This window comes from Pollicipes pollicipes, unplaced genomic scaffold (genome assembly GCF_011947565.3).
Source record: "Pollicipes pollicipes isolate AB1234 unplaced genomic scaffold, Ppol_2.1 Scaffold_6138;HRSCAF=7277_pilon_pilon_pilon, whole genome shotgun sequence".
NCBI lineage: Eukaryota > Metazoa > Arthropoda > Thecostraca > Pollicipedomorpha > Pollicipedidae > Pollicipes > Pollicipes pollicipes.
In genome coordinates, this window is record NW_023596818.1 from 18550366 (window position 1) to 18570090 (window position 19725).

The window sequence follows — 19725 nt, forward strand, 5'->3', positions numbered from 1 at the left end:
ATTGAAGGCCACCACATGTGATATGACAGGCCAGGAATCATCACCGACGCTCATGTAGGATGGAAACATCCTGTGCTTGTGAAATGGACGATATCATTGACATTTTGAACTCGATGCAGTGCCATCCTCACAGCCCGATCATATTGCCGCAGCGAAGAAACACGGTGCAAGGTTATATGGAAAAGCCGGGTGGGCCCGGGGCACCACACGTACGTTCATAGGGCAAAGGCCCGTATCACAGGTGCTCGCAATCAAATTTACGTGCGCAAATGTTTGCCAACACTAATGTTTGTATGCAGATGTTCCTATCGAGTGCGTTTGTTCAGATGTTCGCGCGTGTAAATGTTCTTACCACAATCATGGGTAAAGGCTAATGGTCTTACCGCCATCAACACGCTCATGGCCGTAAACGCCAATGTTTGTAAACGCTAATGTTTGTGAACGGTAATGTTCGCAAACGCTCATGTCCGTAAACGCTGATATTTGTAAACGGTAATGATCATGCCGTTGCTGTTCGCCACGCTTATGTTTGCGCAGCAGGTGTTTGAAAGTACATGTAGATGGTTGTATCGCGCGTGTTCGCTATTACCGCCCACCTCAGCACTTGCGGCTGCGAATCAGTGCGTGTTATTGTGAGAAGTGCGAGCGTGGATACGTGGAGGCATTGTACAAATCTGGGATTATTACATTCTACCACTGGATGGGCATATGGAGGACAGCATTTCGTAAAATTTCGAAGGACTGCAGAATCGTCCTGAAAGGATGAAACTTCTTACCCGTGCTCGACATGCCCTGCTGAGAAACCCACCCGGAAAGTTTTGGAACGCGAGAATATTTGCTGATTGTCAAAAGGCTCGAAATCTACCAGTGGCACACCTGTCGCAACAAGCTTCTAGTCAATTCTGAAACCTGCTGTGTGTAGATGGGAACAAAAGTGCGAAAATCCTAAACAGCTGTCGAAGTAAAGGAAGTGTGAGATGAGTCGTCAATTCAAAAACTTCTCAAAGTACCAGAGAACCCTAAACGGACCGTGTCGGTGTCGGCCAATGGCAGTGGCTATAAGATCAAAGTGCACTTAATGCCAACTCCGATGCGTCTGATGAAAAACAGTGATGATCTCGACACCGGAGTTTTATGTGCTCGTGTGATGTAACGCAGTCTCGCGACCAGTGACCTAGTGGATCATCTCAGAGCACCGCCCAGTGCATGCTACGAGTGCCGTGACAGCACGCGCCGTTGCTGCGCGCGCGCGCGCTACGAGGGCCGTTACAGCGCGCGCTACGAGGGCCGTTACAGCGCGCGCTACGAGGGCCGTTACAGCGCGCGCTACGAGGGCCGTTACAGCGCGCGCTACGAGGGCCGTTACAGCGCGCGCTACGAGTGCCGTTGTAGCGGGCGCTACGAGTGCCGTTGTAGCGCGCGCTACGAGGGCCGTTGTAGCGCGCGCTACGAGGGCCGTTGTAGCGCGCGCTACGAGGGCCGTTGCAAGGCACGAGGCACCGCTGGAGGCCCGTCCGATGACCACCCGCTTCCAGACGGGTCGACCGCTCGTCCAAGTATTACGAATGACGGAGAGTCGTTTTACTTGTTGATAAGCAGTCGGTGGCAAAACGGCATGTTCGGAAGGAGCGACTGTGCGGGCCGGGCGCGCTCAGTCGTGGATAAAAACACGTCTAGATAATCTACATATGTATTTACAGACAGCACAGGAAGCAGAGTATTGAAAAACGCAGTGGAAAAATCAGTGTATATGCATAGCAATCTCAATGCCGAGAAGCAGCCCGGACTGAATATCAAGATCAACATCCTTGCCACCCTTCGATTTGATTCTGCAGGCAATTTAACGCTCGCCGCGAGGTGCAATACTGAAGCAGGCCACCACCGAGGCACGCCTGCGCCTGCCCGCACTCCTTAAGTAAACAAGTCGCGAGTGATCTCCGAATTTATCCTATCAACAACACAGCGCCTCATTAACTTGGCCGGTTGCTGCTGCTTATTTCTTCTGGTTACATACACTGTGGAGGTTGTCATGTGTGCAGCGCCTTATCTGACTGCTATCTCGATACAATCGATCGTACTATCCTATCGCGAGCAACCCCCTTGATGTCATGCTGCCTCCTCTGGATCCGGGGGCCAGGACAGGCTCATACAGGTGCGTTCCGCCCTGCCCTGGGGGCCCGAGGGCCTCGGGGCCCCCGTGGAGCCTGCTCTGCCCTCGAACTCTAGTATGTTTGGGCGAAGCCCTTCACTGACCGCAGGCACACCTTAAAGCAGACTGAGGAAAAGATCACCCACAAGCAGAACCACTGGTGCCCGAGTGGATTTCAGCAGACCGCCAGCGAGCCTGGCGTACCGTCGCGCCGGCACTGCCAGACCCGGACAGGCCAGCGGCACCCAGGCGGTCCGCCGGCCGACGACGCAGGCGCGGTCATACGCTCTCATTTGGCACCCTGTAGCTTCGCTCCTCTGACATTCGCCGGCGCACTCCATTCACGCTATAGACCTGGCCGATCGACGCCGCTCAGTCGCTCACTCCCCGACGTGCCGTCACGCGGCGCTGCCACCCCGCGCCCCCCGCCCTGTCCCGCGGGGTGCCCCCTCCCCCGCGCGGCCGGGGCGGCGGCTCAGGCCGACGGGTCCAGGTGCGGCTGCATGGCGTCCGGGTCCCAGGCGCGGATGTTGTCCAGTGTCTCGTTCAGCTGGTCGGCCCACAGCTGACGCTCGTCCTTGGTGTCCAGCGACAGCAGGTGCCTGCCGGGCGGGAGGCCGGCATCAGCGGCGCTCGGCGACGGCAGCGCGCCGCCAGCGAGGCAGCCGGCGATGTACGGGAGTCACGGGACGGCAGTGAGCCACGGCCAACTCACGAGACCTCATGCGTCACGCTCGGACCACACGGCAGTGTTGGGTGACTTACAGACGCATGGAGACTGTGGCAGCCGGAAAAGGAACACAGGGTGTCAAGGAGCGGAAGGCGCCCGTGGCAACGGTCACATCGCGACCGCCTGCACACCAAACGACCTCTGGGAACAGCTCGACATTCAGCTCGCAAGTTATCACTAGTCGCTCCCTGTCCTGGGCCCGACGACCATCACGACAATCGAGATTCAGGGCGTCGACAGCTAATGGCACTATGCTGCTACCTTTCACCAGCCCCAGTGCCCCAACTCCAAGACTGAGGAGGATATCCGAGGGATCCTTTCCGTCTAGTGTCACTGCAACGCTTAAGTACAAGACAACTAACTCAGCCCCCCCCCCCCCCCCTCGTAATCCCGTGTTCGGCAGCCGCGGCCCGGCAGTGCCCGACGCTGGCCCATGTGCGGCCGTCGCCGTCGGCGTCGTACCTGATGCGCGTCATGTTGCCGCGCCGCTGCATCACCAGCGAGTCCTCGTCCTCGGGCCGCGCCTGGCGCACCGTCACCAGCAACAGCGTGTTCTGGCGCGCGCAGATGTCGCGCGGCACGGCGCCCACGCGCTCGGTGACGCAGCAGCGCAGGTCGACCTCGGCCGACGCCGGCTGGCGCTGCTCATCCTCGGGGTACTTCCAGAACGAGAGCCGGCTGCCGGAGAGCGCGCACCAGCGCCGATGCCAGGCGCCGAAGCCGCTGACGTCGTCGAACACGGTGACGAAGCCGCGCTCCTCGACCGCGCAGTCGGCGTGGCACGTGACCTTCATCAGGACGCCGCCGTCCAGCGGGCTCTGCGACGGTACCTGCGGCGGCGGGTCACGTGACCGAGCAGCTCGGCGACGGGCAGGCGGGCCGACGAAGGTCGCCAGGCGAGGGCCGCAGTCCAGGCCCCTGGTCTCAACGAGGCCATGTTCGAAACAGAAAAACTCGACAGCTTTTAACCTGAGCTCAGGCTACATTTAGGCCAAGTTTAGCAAAGCGTGTGCTGAGATCAAAGCGTCTTGGAGACAGTGATGTTCTGAATGACGGTGCTCCACTGGTTCGGTGTTATTTGCATGATGCCGCGGGTTCTTCGGCGGCAGAAACCATACCACACGCGATGGACCTCGCCGAAAAAGAACATGGCTGGCATCAGCAGAAATACAGCTAGCTTGACAAACGATAGAAGGAAACAGTAGCAATAGCCATGTCATGTCCATCTTGGGGGGGCGCACACGGCAACCCCTCCCCCCTGAAAATCACCCCTTCCAAAACCGTACCTTCTCGAGGGCCCAGGTGTTGTTGGCCAAGTTGCGGGACGTGAGGTGGATGAAGCCCATCAGCTGGAAGCTGGTGGCGCGCACGGCGCCGGGGCCGGCCGGCGACTGCACTGCCGGCGAGGTCAGCACCGACTGCTGCTTCAGCAGCTTCTTCGGCGTCTTGGTGCGATCCTGCCGGCCACGCCGCGGTCAGAGTCGGCCGGGTCAGGGCACCGGGTCATGCTCGGGTCAGAGTCGGCCCAGTCAGGTACGAGGTCATGCTCGAGTCAGGGGCCTGACGGGGTCAGTGCACCGGGCCATGCAGAGGTCAGAAGAGTGAAGGGGTCTGGCAGCAGGCGAGACCAGCCTCCTCATGCCAGTCGACGGCAGGCTGCAGACAGGAGGTCGCCCTGAGGCCCAGACCGGCCAGGGGACCGGAGGGTGCGCATGTGACCAGTGTCGGGGTGGCCGGGCCGGGGGACACGGCCGCACCGCCGACCCCAGCAGCGGTGCGAGCGCGGAGTCCGGTCGGCGGAGGTCAGACGGCCGTCGCCGCAAGGAGGCTGAGACGGGTCACACGCCCAGAGCCGAGCGAAGATGAAGGCGGCCTGCGCCGAGGCCGGGTGAAGTGGGCGCCGCAGCAGGCCGCCACCAGACAGCGCCCGGAACGATCCGACGCACGAGGACGATAGATGGTGCGGGCGATGTCATGTCTCACACAGAGCGTCGGAAGTGAGCTGTGATAACAGAATTTTCGACCGCGCGCGGGCGTAGGCGCAGAAGACTCAAGGCATTAGTCGGCACAAACCGCAGGCGGGCAACAAAATGGTCCGAGGACAGTGCCAGATCACGCACACGAAGCGCTATGTACGTCAATCACGCACTGTGATAGAGCAAGCGTCACGCATTAAGCAATCACGCACGGGAGAGTTGCGCTGATCGCGGTCTTTACACGTGGAGGAGAAATACACGCTGGTCAGGGAGCCGACCCATGTCCCGCGCCACATGTGGGGCATGCACCGGTCACTGTTGCTAAACAAAAGCCGTGCAATCATACATTTCTGAAACTACTCCACCCAGATTGTTCCATCGAGAAACCCTTCACGTGCAGAAAGCTCACCACACGCTGGCAGCTACGCGGTATCATGCATCACGGATCTACAGGACTCGGGCACGGACCGCGGACGTTACGTCCGCTACAGACCCTGCTCACTCTTGTCCGAGTCGAGCACCGCTGGGCGCCCAGCAGAGGGCGCTCCACACTCCTGCTCCGGCTGCAGAACACCAGTCGGACGCGGAGACACCCAGCAATCTGCGATCCCTCCGCGCCGCCAGGGCCGCCAGCAGGGGGTCCTACGCCCCCGCTGCCGCCGCGGGGAGGGCGTGACGACACCGCCCCCTCTACCCGTCGCTGCCGCCGGGACGACCTCTGCACGCCATGCCCCTCCCCTCCCGCGCACCAACCTCGTCGTACGGCGTCGTCACCGAGCAGGTGAGACAGAAACAGGCGCACACCATCGCCGTCTGTCGGCCGACGCGCCAGGCGCGGCTTCGCGGCGCCGCCAACAGACGGCGCCAGCGGCGGCCCCACCCGGTACGTGCCTTCCGGATGTGGTACTTGGCGTCGTGGGGCAGCAGCTCGCGCGGCGTCTGCAGGCCGTACACCTCCAGCGCCACGCCGAAGTCGGCCTCCAGGTCGCGGAAGCTCACCAGGTTGGGGAAGTTGATGGCGTTGCCTGCAGCGATCGAAGCTCAGCCGATGGGAAACGGACTTGGACGGGCGCAAGACATGGGAGGTTGTCTTATGGTGATAAAACGGTTGTCTTATGGTGGTCCGGCAACCAAACAGTAATAAGGCAACGAGATCGTCACCATTGACAGCAATATACGCCAGGTGTTAGACAGAGGCAAGGAAGAGCTGGACACACACAGAACACAGTTTGGAACACGGCACACATCGCCACCCAACTTTGGTCATTGGTCCTTCAGGTCGGAGACCATATTCAGACGGCCTCGCATAACCAACCACATTCGCGCAATGCTCGCCTGCGGTCCGGCCCGTCACCCGCCCGGCGCTCACCTTTGATGGAGTCCTCGGACGAGAGCATCTGCGTGGCGATCACCTGGCCGCGGTACCGCAGCAGCGCCACGAAATAGTACACGTAGTTGGCTGCGAAGACCGACACGGCCACGTCATCGACGACGTCATCAGCGTCGGAGCACAGCCGAGCGTGATCGGATCCGCTCGAGCCGGAATCTCCCCGAACGTGGTACACACGGGCGAAACCGACGACGGAGTGTCGGAGGTCCGCAGCTGGCGGGGTCGCATACGGCGCACAACCCACGCCAGCTCACGGCACGGCACCGACGGGCGTTCAGAGGCACGCTCGGCGGGCAAGGCTAGCCGGAGGTGCATGGCCAAACACAGCCTGGAATAACTTGGGCCCGATGACAACAAAGTCGTGCTCACACAGGCAGAGACAGTTGGCGACGACGGGCCTCAGGGCGCGCCGACTGCCTCGTCACATGGCGCCCATACGGAGAGGTAGGTCCGTCAGCCTGGCGGCTGCTTAACGGGCCTCAGGGCGCGCCGACTGCCTCGTCACATGGCGCCCATACGGAGAGGTAGGTCCGTCAGCCTGGCGGCTGCTTAACGGGCCTCAGGGCGCGCCGACTGCCCTCGTCACATGGCGCCCATACGGAGAGGTAGGTCCGTCGGCCTGGCGGCTGCTTAACGGGCCTCAGGGCGCGCCGACTGCCTCGTCACATGGCGCCTATACGGAGAGGTAGGTCCGTCAGCCTGGCGGCTGCTTAACGGGCCTCAGGGCGCGCCGACTGCCCTCGTCACATGGCGCCCATACGGAGAGGTAGGTCCGTCAGCCTGGCGGCTGCTTGACGGGCCTTAGGGCGCGCCGACTGCCCTCGTCACATGGCCCCCATACGGAGAGGTAGGTCCGCCAGTCTGGCGGCTGCTTCTGACGTAACCGTCCCCCGTCACGGCCACAGCACTGTCACAATGTCCCGGCGCAACGCCGCTGATGCCTGCGCGCCCCTCACGTCTGTCCCTCGTCTCCCAACAAGGCGCGCGCTCGCGCCATACCTGAACAGACCCTGACCGACCCGATGGCGCCGAACCCAGCCATCCAGCCAGTGGCGTCTCCCCTACGAAAGAAGCCCGGCCGTCCCCACCCCGACTGACCTGAGCCGGCGGCCACCTCGCGCACGAATGACGTCTTGAGCGGCAGCGTGACGGATGTGACGCTGAGCGAGCCGCGTGACGCCGGCCGCACGATACCCTGCTGCCGCATGGCGCCCTCCGTCTTGAGCCGCTGCACCTCCGACAGCGCCGCCTGGCGACGGTGCGCTGCGGCCAGCCGAGCGGCGTCAGACGGGCCGGCAGACACCGCGCTCCGATCCGACACGGGGGCGCGGCGGCAGCAGATGGACAGGCAGACAACGCGCTCCGATCCGACACGGGGGCGCGGCGGCAGCAGATGGACAGGCAGACACCGCGCTCCGATCCGACACGGGGGCGCGGCGGCAGCAGATGGACAGACAGACACCGCGCTCCGATCCGACACGGGGGCGCGGCGGCAGCAGATGGACAGGCAGACACCGCGCTCCGATCCGACACGGGGGCGCGGCGGCAGCAGATGGACAGGCAGACACCGCGCTCCGATCCGACACGGGGGCGCGGCGGCAGCAGATGGACAGGCAGACACCGCGCACCGATCCGACACGAGGGCACGGTGGCAGCAGACGGGTCGGAGGACAGGACGGCAACGCAGCTTACGGATGAGACGTGAGCAGGATGTAGCGTGCCGTTAAAACTTTCCGAGATTTGATTTATCACAGAAGTGTATGATGACCAAGCGAACATGATGGATATTCTGATATTGGCAGATGGAACAATCGGGTCCAAAGTAATTCGTGCGATGGGAAATACTTCTTTCTGCGCCCTGCATCAGTCAGTTGCAATTTTCGCAGCATCCCACTCCGGTTCGGCACAACCAACTGCGTCTGCTATATCGGCCGGGACACCACGCACGAAGCATACACCGCGACAGAAACACACAGCGCAGCCGTCCACCACACTGAGACCTGAGGCCGGACAGCAGCTCAGAGCCGCCCGGCGCGGCCGGACGGACACTCACTGGCTACGAGCAGCAGCCGCTCCGCCTCCACCATCTCCGAGGAGCCGGTGAACTCGATGGTGGCGTTGCAGAGGTTGAGGGCGCGGCTGGCCTGCGACATGACTGTCTGCTGCTGCGCCGCCTGAGGCCAACAGCGGACGGCGGTCAGACGGCGGTCAGACAGCAGTCAGACGGAGGTCAGACGGCGGTCAGGGACGGTCAGCCGGAGGTCAGACGGTGGTCAGACGGCGGTCAGACGGCGGTCAGAGACGGTCAGACGGAGGTCAGGCAGCAGTCAGAGGCGGTCAGACAGCGGCCAAACGGGGGTCAGACGGCGGTCACACGGCGGTCAGAGCACAGCGCGGCGGTGATGGGCGGCGGCGCCGGGTGTGGAGACGAACGAGGGCAGACGGGCGCGCGGGCCACAGACGTGGCACAATTGACGGGTGATGAGCAAACGGCGGCCGGGGGGCACCATGTGGCCGCTGCTCTGAACGCGGGGCAGTAGCGCGGTGCGTGGACACAGCACCCTGAACAGGCCTTCTACACCGGCCGCGAAGCGTGGACACAGCACCCCGAACAGGCCTTCTACACCGGCCGCGAAGCATGATAGCGAGCAGCAGTCCAAGGCGAAATCATTCAGGCAATTAAGCGAGCGGTATCAAACAACTTTATATCAGACACCACATTCATCAAAAGTAATCCAGTTACATTATTAAGTACCGATATGCGTGCTTCATAGTCCCCATTACGACCAGCCGAACAGCCTCAGCTTTGGCCCCCATCATCCGCACAGCTCGTCCTCAGCCTTGCCGGCTCGGGCGGTGCCCGGGCGCCCACCTCCTTCTGCAGCTGCTTGACGCGCTCCTGGACGCCGGCGGCGAGCGTCGATTGCCCGCCGGTTGCAGCCTCGGGCAGCGGCGGCCGAGCCACCTCCCGGTTCCGCACCACCGGCCGCACCGGCGTCACCTGCACCTCCTGCAGCGGCACCGGAGGCCCGTCAGCGGCCAGAGGGCCACCAGTCCAGCCCGGGTCCAGGCGGAGCCATAAACGGGAGGCGTCCGCGGCCCAAACACACCACAACGGGCGGCCCTCAGGCTTAACTGCCTCACCCACCGCACAGTGCGCACGCAACCCCTCCTCCCTCCCCTCACACACACACACTGCACAGCCGCCAGTCATGAGCGCCGTCGAGGCCCGACGTACACGCATTAGTACACGCAGTCGGCGCTTGAAGTCGGCTGGCTGCCAGCCGCGGTCCGGTCGGCTCGGACAGCTCCGCGCCGGCGGGACGGGCCGCGGTCCCGTCTCGGCCGCTCACCTGTGGCTTCTGTCGGCGGTAGAAGCTGACCGAGTGCATGAGCGGCAGCTCCGCGTCACCGTCCAGCACCACAGACGGCAGGCTCAGGTCCCGCTCCGGCGACTTAACCGACGCCATCGGCGTCCGGAACGCGCCCGAGTCTTGCCGCTGCCGACCGAGACGGCCACGTCACGCACACACACACACCGGCGGTGACGTCACGCTCGGGGATGGCGGGGCGTCGGCGCGCGGGGTAACCGCTGTCCTTCCACGGGACGAGACGCCAGCCCTCCACAGACTGGCGCCGCGCATCCCCTTCCGGCGCGGAGCCTCACACTGACACCAAACACGACATGACGCTCTCCGAGACGGCGGTGTCGTGCCTCTGTAGACTGCCGCGACCAGCTGTGTTCTCCGGCTGACTGTGGCATGCGCTCGCCACGCTCACCGGCCACGGAGCGGGCCAGAGAGCAGGGAAGTGACCGCCATGTCCGGGCTGGGGATTCAGAAGCAGCACACAGCCAGCTCGCAGGCATAGGTGAAAGGACCAGGAGAAAGGTTTGCCAAGGCTCAGCAGAACGTGGATAGGAATACGTAGCGCGTGGAGAGGCCAGCTACGGACGAGCGTGACAACACAGCTGACGGGGCGGGGGGGGGGGGGGGGCAGAGGACGAACCTTTGAGCCTGGACCAGAGAGGAGGCGGGGATGCTGTGGAGATCGGGCATGGGGAGCGCCATCGCCGCCGCCTCGTCGCAGGCACACCGCCTCCAGCTGCGCCACCAGGTCGGAGACGGAGCTGCCGCCTTCGCCGGCACCCCTCTCCCAGAGCTGTGAGGTGTCCTCGCATGGCTCCTCTGATGCGCTCATTGTCTGCCCCGAAGCGTCCCCATTCTGCTCTGAGGAGCCTTCCATCGGCTCTGAGCTGTCCTCTGCTTTCTCCAAGGTGCTCTGCGACCAATCTGAATCCTCAGTTTGCTCAGGGGTGCCCTCTGTCGGCCCTGGACCTCCCTCTTCCTTCTCCAAGGTGCCCCGCGTCCACGATGAGCTCTCGGTTTGCTCCGAGGTACTCTCTGTTCGTTCTGAAGCGCTCTCCGACGGCTCGGGCTCGCCTCCAGCCCGCTCTGCCCCGAACAGATAGTGCCTGAGGCGGGAGTGGTGACTGACACCCGAGACGTCCGCCAGCGCGTCCTCCTCGGCCGCCTCCTGCCAGCAGCGCGGGGACCGCGCCAGCCACCCACCCCCTAGCGATCCGTGATCAGAGGTCAGCTCGGAGGTCAGGTCCGATGTCAGATCAGAGGTCAGGTCGGACGTCTGCTCCGCACCGAGCAGCGACAGGTCCAGGGTAGGCGTGCGGCCCCCAGCCGAATGACGGCGGTCGGCCAGGGCCGAGTCGGAGCCAGCGCCGGCGCCGGGCTGGCGTGGGGTTGACGTGTGTAGGGCGCGCGGCCGGGAGCCGGCAGCGGCGCGGCACGCGGCCGTCGGCCGGGTCGGCAGACAGGGTACCGAGAGACGGTGCCACGGCGCCGTCACCGCCGCCCGCTGGAAACGGCGGACCAGCTGCGCCACGCCCGGAGAGGCGGGCACGCACGGCTGGGAGGAGCAGCGGCGCAGCGGCTGCAAGGAGCAGGGGCAGGACAGGTCGGTTAGCTGACGACAGGGAAAGTCAGCGGAGGGTGAGAGGTCAGGAGTGGGCAGGTCGGGTCGGGTCAGGTGTGGTTATGCCAGGTCAGGTCAGGAGCGGGCAGGTGGTCAGGTCAGGAGTGGGCAGGTGGTCAGGTCAGGAGCGGGCAGGTGGTCAGGTCAGGAGCAGGCAGGTGGTCAGGTCAGGAGTGGGCAGATGGTCAGGTCAGGAGTGGGCAGTTGGTCAGGTCAGGAGTGGGCAGGTGGTCAGGTCAGGCGCGGCAGGTCATGCCAGGCGCGGCAGGTCAGGTCAGGCTTAGGCAGGTCAGGGCAGGTCAGGTTATGCCAGGTCAGGTCAGGAGCAGGCAGGTGGTCAGGTCAGGAGCGGGCAGGTGGTCAGGTCAGGAGCGGGCAGGTGGTCAGGTCAGGAGCGGGCAGGTGGTCAGGTCAGGAGCGGGCAGGTGGTCAGGTCAGGAGCGGGCAGGTGGTCAGGTCAGGAGCGGGCAGGCGGTCAGGTCAGGAGTGGGCAGGTGGTCAGGGGTCAGCAGGAGTGGGCAGGTGGTCAGGTCAGGCACGGCAGGTCAGGTCAGGCACGGCAGGTCAGGTCAGGCGCGGCAGGTCAGGTCAGGCGTAGGCAGGTCAGGTCAGGTCAGAGGCGGACATGTCAGCTAAGGCGTGCGCGCGTCAGAGGTTGAGGCGGGGCGGGCTAGCGCTCTTTCGCACGGTGTTAGTTAACACATAAACATATACCCCAAAGATGTTCACATATACACATGACCTGGTCAAATTCATTCTGAATGCCCTCAGAACGACTGCGACTCGGCCGTAAAGCCACCGCACACGACCCTTCCGTGCCCGACGCGCCGCCCGCGTGCCCCGCGTACATACCACAGTCTTGGTCCGCTTCGGCGGCGTCGGCTCGTCCTCGTCGTCTATGATGTCGAGCACGTCATCGATGGCGGCACAGGCGGCCATGCCAGAGAGGTCGCTGCTTGCATCCTGGCGGCGGCGGGGCGGGAGGCAGCGCGTAAGACACCGATCAGAGCCGCAAGGTCACTGAGTCACAGGACTTGGAGTCGCGCCCAGCTGTCTGCCGGGTCGCTCAGGACACACGGCAGTCGCTGCGGCGTCCGCCCAGTCATGGCAGCCGGCGGACGGCAAAGGCCTCTAGCCCGCAGTTTAGCAGCGCGGGCTGACGCAGCGGGATGGTGCTCGTATGGACGTCGAAGACGCCGTCAGATGCCGTGTCACATACGGAACGTCCCTGCACAGACACGTCTCCGGGCCGACTGTTTTACAGCCAACTCTGCCTGCCAGCCGAGGCCCGGCTGTGCCGTCGAGTCACAAGGCTGGCCGGCGAGCGGACGCCACCTCGCCTCGAAGAACAGCGGACCCCTCTCCACCGCTCCATCCCGTCCCGTCCCCTCCTGCCGTCCGCTCCACCTACCCTCGCACCCTATCCCCAGCCGCCCCCCACCGCTCCATCCCGTCCCCTTCCGCCGCTTGTTCCACCTACCCTCAGCCCCTCCCACCGCTGCACGACTCACGCTCTCGTCAATGGTGGGCAGGCTGGCCGGTGGTGGCGGCGGCTGGTTGGCGCGTGCCATCGCCAGGATCTCGGCGCCCAGACTCTCGGCGTCGCTCTGGCCGCTGGTGTATGACACGGTAGATTCGTCGCCGGCGCGCCACACGGTGCTGGCCGGCGACGCGGCGCCGCTGCGGACCAGCGAGCACGCCGTCGTCAGCCGGATGACGCGCGCGCGCCGCGGCGCCGCCGCAGAGAGCGAGCGCAGCGCGCGGCCCACCACGCGACCGTGGAGCTGCAGCGCCGTCACCACGGCGTCGGCGGCCGGCGGCGCGGCCGCGTGATCGGAGCCGACCGCCGAGTACATGGTCGGGTCAGGGTCGCTCAGGTCGGCGGAGCTCGCGTCGGTCGCGCTCGAGTCGCATGCGGCGTCGGTGTAGTGTGATCTGTCCCTGCGGTAGGATCTGCTGGCGTGGTAGGACGCGTCGGTGTGCTGCGATCTGTCGCTGCGGTGGAATCTGCTGACGTGGTGGGACGCGTCGGTGTAGTGTGATCTGTCGCTGCGGTGGGATCTGCTGGAGTGGAAGGACGCGTCGGTGTACTGCGATCTGTCACTGCGGTGGGACCTGCTGGCGCGGTAGGATGTGTCGGCGTGGTAGGACGCGTCGGTGTAGTGGGAGCCACCAGTGTGCTGAGATTGGTCTATGTAGTCGGATTCATCCGTGTGGCGGGACCGACCCGCATATGACCTGTCAGCGTGGTTAGACCGGCGGCGGGCGCCGCACGCACCGGCGTCGCCCCGGGCCGGCGGCGGCAGCGGGTCGCGCGTCGCCTGGGGGCTGCGGAAGCTCTCCTCGCTCGAGCTCGACTGACAGAAGGTGACCTGCTTGCGCGGCGGCGGCGGCGGTTCGGCCTCGCCCGAGCGGCTCGTGTCGGCCGGCGTCACCAGCCGCGTCGACGCCGCCGCCGGCTCGCTGTCGGAGGGCGTGCGCGACGGCAGCTCCAGCGGCGGGAACGAGCGCGCCAGCCGATCGCCCAGCACGCGCTGGCAGCTCTCGTACAGCGAGCCGAGCTCCTCGTCCGAGCTCGGCGCGCCGGCCGAGTCGAACGGGGAGCGTCCAGCAGGCCGGCCCGCGGACGGCGTCGGCGGCCGGGACAGCGCTAGCGACTGCGCGCGCGCGTCGAAACGGGTTCGGCGCGATGTCGGAGGCTGTACGCGGGCCTCGGTCGAGTCATGAGACATCGTCATTGGCTGCGCGCGAGCGTCGGCCCAGAGCTGGGACGATGTCAGAGACTGTTCGTTGGCCTGTGCCCACTCTTGAGACGACAGCGACGCATCATAAGCCAGCTCTGGCGCGTGGCGACGGCTAGAACGACAAGGACACAGAAAGAAGGCGTTAGCGAAGCTCTGACGCGAAAGCACCCCAGGTGTGTTAGCGACCAAGCACGAACAGCAAGATCAAGCTGCGAACAGATAGCCGCGGACAGAAAGGTGCGAGCATCAAGCAGCGAGAGAGCGGAGCTGGACGCGGTGGCGTGAGACCAACAGAGCTGGACATAACGCTGAGAGGAGCAGGGAGTCAAACACACAGCGTGCTGTCAGAAAGCCTCAGAAGTAACAGCGCAGCGACCGCAGGCCGCAGTCTTGACCGCACCGAGCGTAGCCGAGACCCGATCCACCTTGTCATCCGCAGGGCGGCGGACACCACATCTTGGGCCCGAGACATCACCATCACCATCCCCATCACCATGCAAGAGCCGACCAGCACCGCCAGTCACGCGCCGCGTTGCCCGACGCCGCCCGTCGTGTGGACGGGCGGCAGGACCAGCGGCTAGAGACGCATGTCACGTGCAGGAGCGACGGTATGACATCACGTGCGCGAGCGCCAGCGCGTGGCGTCACGCCATGCTCGAGTCCGGCCGGATGCAGGCGCCAGACGACGCATCATGCGGAAGCCAGCCGCCGCCGACAGGCGGGCTGCGGCCGCCAGCGTGCATGCGCCGCGTGCGGACGGACGCGGGCAGCAGCGGCGGCGGCGGCGGCCGGACGCCGTACCTGCGGCCGTCGTCCGTCTCCGACTCGTGCGAGCTGCTGGCCGTCTCCAGGTCGGAGAGGCTCGGGTACAGGCAACCGGGCTTGACGCGCACCTGGTACGGCCGCCGGCCGGCCGCCCTGTTGGCAGCGCAGCTGCTCAGACTGGCGGCCGACGCGCGAATTACGCCGCGCTCTGGCCGGCCCGCTATGGCGTCGACGGTAGCTCCTGTCCAGCTACTGGACTGTTACGAAGCGAGGCAGCCGCGAGCAGCTACGGTTCTCAGGAAGAGCAGCGCTGGACAGGTCGGGTGGAGCGGATGGACGCTGCTCTGGCACGCAGGATCCGACGGCGGGTTGAGGATCCAACGGCGGGCGGAGGATCCATCGGTGGGTGGGGGATCCAACGGCGGGCGGAGGATCCATAGGTGTGCGGAGGATCCAACGGCGGGCGGAGGATCCATCAGTAGGTTAAGGATCCGACGGCGGGTGGCAGATCCAATGGCGGGGTCCGACGGCGGGTTTAAGATCCAACGACGGGCAGGGATCCAACGGCGCGCGGAGGATCCAACGGCAGGTGAAGGCGTCTTCGGGGAACTGGTAATTTGTGGCGCCAGGGCTGATACGGAACACATTGAGGTAGATGGCAATATCCTAAGGAGCGGAGCCAGTTCCGAGACATGAGGGGGTTCCATCTTGAGACAAGAGATTCCGGTCAATAACCAGGAGAGGTTCCAGTCTTGAGCCAGGGCCGGCTCCGTTTTGGAGCAAGGGAAGGGTCCGGTCTTGAACCAGGAGCGATTACTTTTGAGTAAGAAAAGTCTGTGAACTTGTGTTAAAAATATCTGGTTTAAAGATCCCAGGGAGGTTGTTGTTGATTGGAGTTTTAGGGCGCGCCGACTACTGTGGTCATTTTGCGCCCATCCAGGGAGGTTCGAATCGCATGACAGGAGAAGTTTTTTTCGGTTTAGGAAACAGTCTAGCCTTAAGTCAGCAGAGGTGAATCCTTGGCAGGGACAGGCCGGCCTTGAGCCGGGACAGGCCAGCCTTGAGTCGGGACAGGCCAGCCTTGAGCCGGGACAGGCCAGCCTTGAGTCGGGACAGGCCAGCCTTGAGCCGGGACAGGTTAGCGTCGAGTCAGTGAGGTTCCTATTTCGAGTCAGATGTTCCGCTCTCGAGACAGGACCAGACGTCTCCACTCTCGAGCCCGGAGAGGACCAGGAGCTCCGTCGGGAGCCGCTCCATCTCGAGCCAGAGACGCGCCCGGGTGGCACAGCACCCCTGCGGTAACGCTCCAGCGGGCCAGGCAGGGATTGTTTGGATCACCGAGTACTGGGGAGGACGCGGTTCAGGAGGCTGCCGGGGATGACCGGACCACCACGGACTTCTAGGTCAGAGCAGAGGACCAAGCCACTGTGGTCGGCTGCCAACGATCGGCACCAGGGCATAGCATTCTACAGCTGCCTTTTCAGGCGACACACTATGTAACTACCACCAAGTTTGCTATGTACATCATATTGTTTTTGGAAGCTAAACACTGGCACACGTTTGATGCTTACCTGGTATGGAGCATGTAGAATGTAAGAACAGCGTGAGGAGATCAACGTGAAGGGACATATTGTCCAATAAGGATCATGCTTGCAGATAAGAGCACTGCATGGTGGGTTTGATGTTTTATGTATCCTATGTCCAAACACTCCACACAGTTTTACCCATTACACCATGAGGGAAGTCGTGGCAAAACAGGCACTTCATGGTCATGGTCATGGAGGTCATGCACGTCAAGGACTGACATACTAGCTACTTTCCTCCCGCTGAGCCACGCCGAAAACCTTGCCCCCATCGGCAGCCTCCCGCAGGCGCCTCTGTCCCTCGCATGCGGCTCCAGCGCTAGGCCCCACCCTCTCCAGCTATGTGACTACAGCTCACCTGGCGCCGCTGTGGGAGTCTGCGGCCGGCTGTGATTGGCGGAGCGGGCTGCTGACGGCCCCTGGTTGGCGGAGCGGCGACTGGGGGCGGGGCTTGTGCGACGGAGAGCCGCCCGGCGGCGGCGGCGGCGGTGGCGGCGCTGGAGGGATGCCGGCCATCTGTGGCGGCGGCGGCGGCGGCGGAGGGGCCATCTCCTCCAGCTGAGGACGGCCGAGGGGCGTCAAAGTGAAGCGGGGGTCGACTGGTGCGGCTTACAATGCTGCGCAAATACCTACTGAACCTCCCACAGGAAAACGAACGTGTTGCGGACAGACTCGCCAGCGGACGAACTGGCGCTGGATGAGGTGCAAAACGAAATTGGCACCTATACAGAACCAGACAGCATCACAACACCTATGCTCATGGCACCAGTGGATAGGAATGCGATCCAAGTAAAAGGCAGGTATCCTGCACAGATGTCTGAGGCCATCACTACCCGCAGAAGTGCAAAAAGTCCATAAAGTCTACATCAACTGACCGGTTTCGCCGTCCTGGCGGCGTGTTCCAGCTCGGCCGGCTTATGCTGCCACCTGTTGGCCAGAAATCCAAGCTCTCGCTGGCGCTGTTCCCGACTGCTCTGCGCGATGTCGTTATTGCGCCAGTCGTTGTTCATCGACTCCCAGAGCTTGCGGTGCGCCTGGAAGGTGGACTCGCCGACGCCGCGGGAGGGCGACGGCGGCCCGTCGGCGGACGGAGGAGGCGGTGGCGGCGGACCTGCAGCACCACACGCGCCCCAGTCAGCCGACATCGCCGATACCCGCCGGCAGGAAGTCTCGCCGAAGCGAAGCAACCCGTTGTCCTTCTAAAGCGTGCCGCGTCTGCCCAGCCGGGCTCTGTCGAAGCTGACACATGAACACGCCCGACGGCCGAACATCTTTTACGCCATGACGTCGCGCTTCGGTGCCTAGGTGTTCCGCGGCCGCATCGACTTCCCCGCACTGCAACACCTCGCTGCCACCGGACCTAGCCTCGCCGGCCGGCGCAGCCGCCCGCCGGCCGTGCGTCACCCGCGGCGCCCACCTGTCTGCCGGAGCGGGGAGCGGGCGCGGCCGGACTCCGGGGCGGGCCGGCCGGCGCCGCGCGTCGTCGCCGCCGCCGCCGCCGCCTCGTGCTGGCGCAGCATGTGCGGGGTCACGGGCGTGCCGAACCGCGCGATCACCTGCCCACAGAAGGCAGTAGGCCTCAGAGGCGACAGGCCCCAGCGCGGCTGGGGCTCAGAAGGGCACACGTGTCAGGCCCAGGCTACAGGGGACCGGTGCTTGAGCCGTGGAAGCAGCAGGGTGTGAACGGTGGGCCACAAATTCCGCACCTAGGTTGGTTACGGTACAAAGCTCGTGGCTCGCTATCGCAGACGTCAGCTTTCAGAACCATACACTTTTGCTGGAAAACACGCTGCACCCAAATTTAATGACTTCATGCATCAGTTGACCCCGCCATTCCCGGCATGACCCGGCATTCTCAGAGCCCTGCTGACCTTAGGCGGCTGGCCTTTCTCGAACAGCTTCCTGCGGTCGGAGAGGGTCATCTCGGTCGGGTCCACGTTGGGCGGCGGAGGGGAGGCCGCACGGTCGAACACCGCCGCCCGCTCCTGCACGAAGCGGCCGCGCACCGGCGACGGCTGGCGGGTCGGAGACACCTGGCGCATAGGCGACGGCTGGCGGGTCGGAGACCCCTGGCGCATCGGCGACGGCTGGCGGGTCGGAGACCCCTGCCGGTCCGGCGACCACTCGCGGGCCGGTGGGTCGCGCAGGCCGGCGGCCGGCGGGGAGACCTGCAGGAGACAAGGGGTGAGCCGCCGCACCCCACAGAACACACGAGAGCAGCCCGACCAAGCCGACTCGACCTGTAGGCAGCGTCAAACGCGTCAAGTCGCCACTGACCAGTAGGGAAAGCGCGCAAAGTCGCAAGACCAGACTTCAGACGAGCGAAAGACGTCCGCACGCATGCCAAAAGCTCCCTGCCGTGTTGACTCTCAGGCGTCGACACGTGCCACAACAGCTGGACACAAGCGCCTTATCTAGCGGACGGCTGATAAGCATCAAACGCCGTACGTCCGTCCAGTGACAGCCGCCGACCAATCAGCACACCCACAGCGGAAATCCCTATCGATGGCGCAATCGACTGCAGGAAAGCCCACAGCGCTACAGAAAAATCCCCGATACAGCCGCATCACGCTGTGAAATGGCGGCCAGAAAAGTTGGCACGTAGTAAAGAAAGAAGTGGCATTTGCCAGGCTTCAGATTGCCTTGCAACTAAAAACACCTGCCTGACGACCAGACTAATGTTTCAGACTGTCTTCAGAGATATGCCAAAGTAATCGGGAAAATGCACACAAGTTCTAAGTGAGATCTTAAATACGGCCAGACACCGCCATCAAAAGTTCCACCAAGGGGAATCCGCCACCGCCTGGCACTATCTCCCCTTCCGCCAACTTCAGGTTCGCTCCCTCTCCACCGCCGCTGCTGACCTGAGCAGGCTGAGGCCTGGGCGGCGGGCTGTAGCGGACGGGGCTGGGCGACCTGTAGGGCGCGGCGGCCCGCTCTGGCGAACGGCAGGGCGCGGCGGCCGGCTCGGGCGACGGCTTCGCCACGGCGGCCACCACCCGAGGCGGAGAGGCCGAGTGGGCAGCCTCCGTGAAGTCGTACACCAGCCGGCCACGCGAGCCGGACGGCGTGAAGCCCTGCGCCTCCTGCGGCGACGGCGGGGGGACGGTGAGCTGGGGCTGCCTCGCGAGGCGGTCAGAACAGTCCTGTGCCCGACGCCGCGGTGGTCTTACGCTCCCCGCGTCTGGGGCTGGACCACCAGCGGACGGCAGACGAGCCTGGCCAGCGTCACCACTCCAGAGGGGTCATCAGAGGAGCGCCCCAGTCGAGTAAGCGGTACAAGTCGGCACCCACGGCCCCACCTCGGTCCCGGGCACAGGGCTGGACACTTGACAGCTGACGGACGGCTAGACTCGTCACCGACGCCGCCGTCGTACCGTCAGCCGCAGATGGCTAGTG

The 19725-nt window shown here is 64.2% G+C and overlaps 2 protein-coding genes across 2 annotated transcripts; both read right to left on the reverse strand.

Moving 5' to 3' along the window:
* Positions 1-1676: 1676 nt before the first annotated feature.
* LOC119105981 (anillin) lies at positions 1677-9220 on the reverse strand. The gene is made up of 8 exons (XM_037229572.1): positions 9118-9220; positions 8299-8419; positions 7344-7508; positions 6225-6314; positions 5747-5880; positions 4166-4336; positions 3342-3709; positions 1677-2751 (listed from the first exon to the last, which is right to left on the reverse strand). The coding sequence occupies exons 2-8, from the start codon at positions 8396-8398 to the stop codon at positions 2625-2627; spliced, it is 1155 nt and encodes a 384-aa protein (XP_037085467.1). The 5' UTR covers positions 8399-8419; positions 9118-9220; the 3' UTR covers positions 1677-2624.
* On the reverse strand, positions 9046-17780 carry LOC119105402 (pollen-specific leucine-rich repeat extensin-like protein 2). Its single transcript, XM_037228868.1, has 8 exons — positions 17744-17780; positions 17202-17437; positions 16685-16884; positions 14780-14896; positions 12746-12914; positions 12087-12197; positions 9599-9745; positions 9046-9255 (listed from the first exon to the last, which is right to left on the reverse strand). Exons 2-8 carry the CDS (start codon positions 17334-17336, stop codon positions 9046-9048), a joined length of 1089 nt encoding a protein of 362 aa, XP_037084763.1. The 5' UTR covers positions 17337-17437; positions 17744-17780.
* Between the last annotated feature and the right edge of the window lie 1945 nt (positions 17781-19725).

Excerpts from the sequence above, each read along its gene's own strand:
- LOC119105981 (XM_037229572.1), bottom strand. The coding sequence starts at position 8,398 with ATGTCGCAGGCCAGCCGCGCCCTCAACCTCTGCAACGCCACCATCGAG. Across the intron at positions 6,315-7,343 it reads CGAGGTGGCCGCCGGCTCAG|CCAACTACGTGTACTATTTC; the intron begins GTCAGTCGGGGT and ends CGGTCTTCGCAG. Across the intron at positions 4,337-5,746 it reads CCAAGTACCACATCCGGAAG|GATCGCACCAAGACGCCGAA; the intron begins GCACGTACCGGG and ends CGTGGCCGGCAG.
- LOC119105402 (XM_037228868.1), bottom strand. The coding sequence starts at position 17,336 with ATGAACAACGACTGGCGCAATAACGACATCGCGCAGAGCAGTCGGGAA. Across the intron at positions 14,897-16,684 it reads GACTCCCACAGCGGCGCCAG|GGCGGCCGGCCGGCGGCCGT; the intron begins GTGAGCTGTAGT and ends CGCTGCCAACAG. Across the intron at positions 9,256-9,598 it reads ACCGCCGACAGAAGCCACAG|GAGGTGCAGGTGACGCCGGT; the intron begins GTGAGCGGCCGA and ends GTGCCGCTGCAG.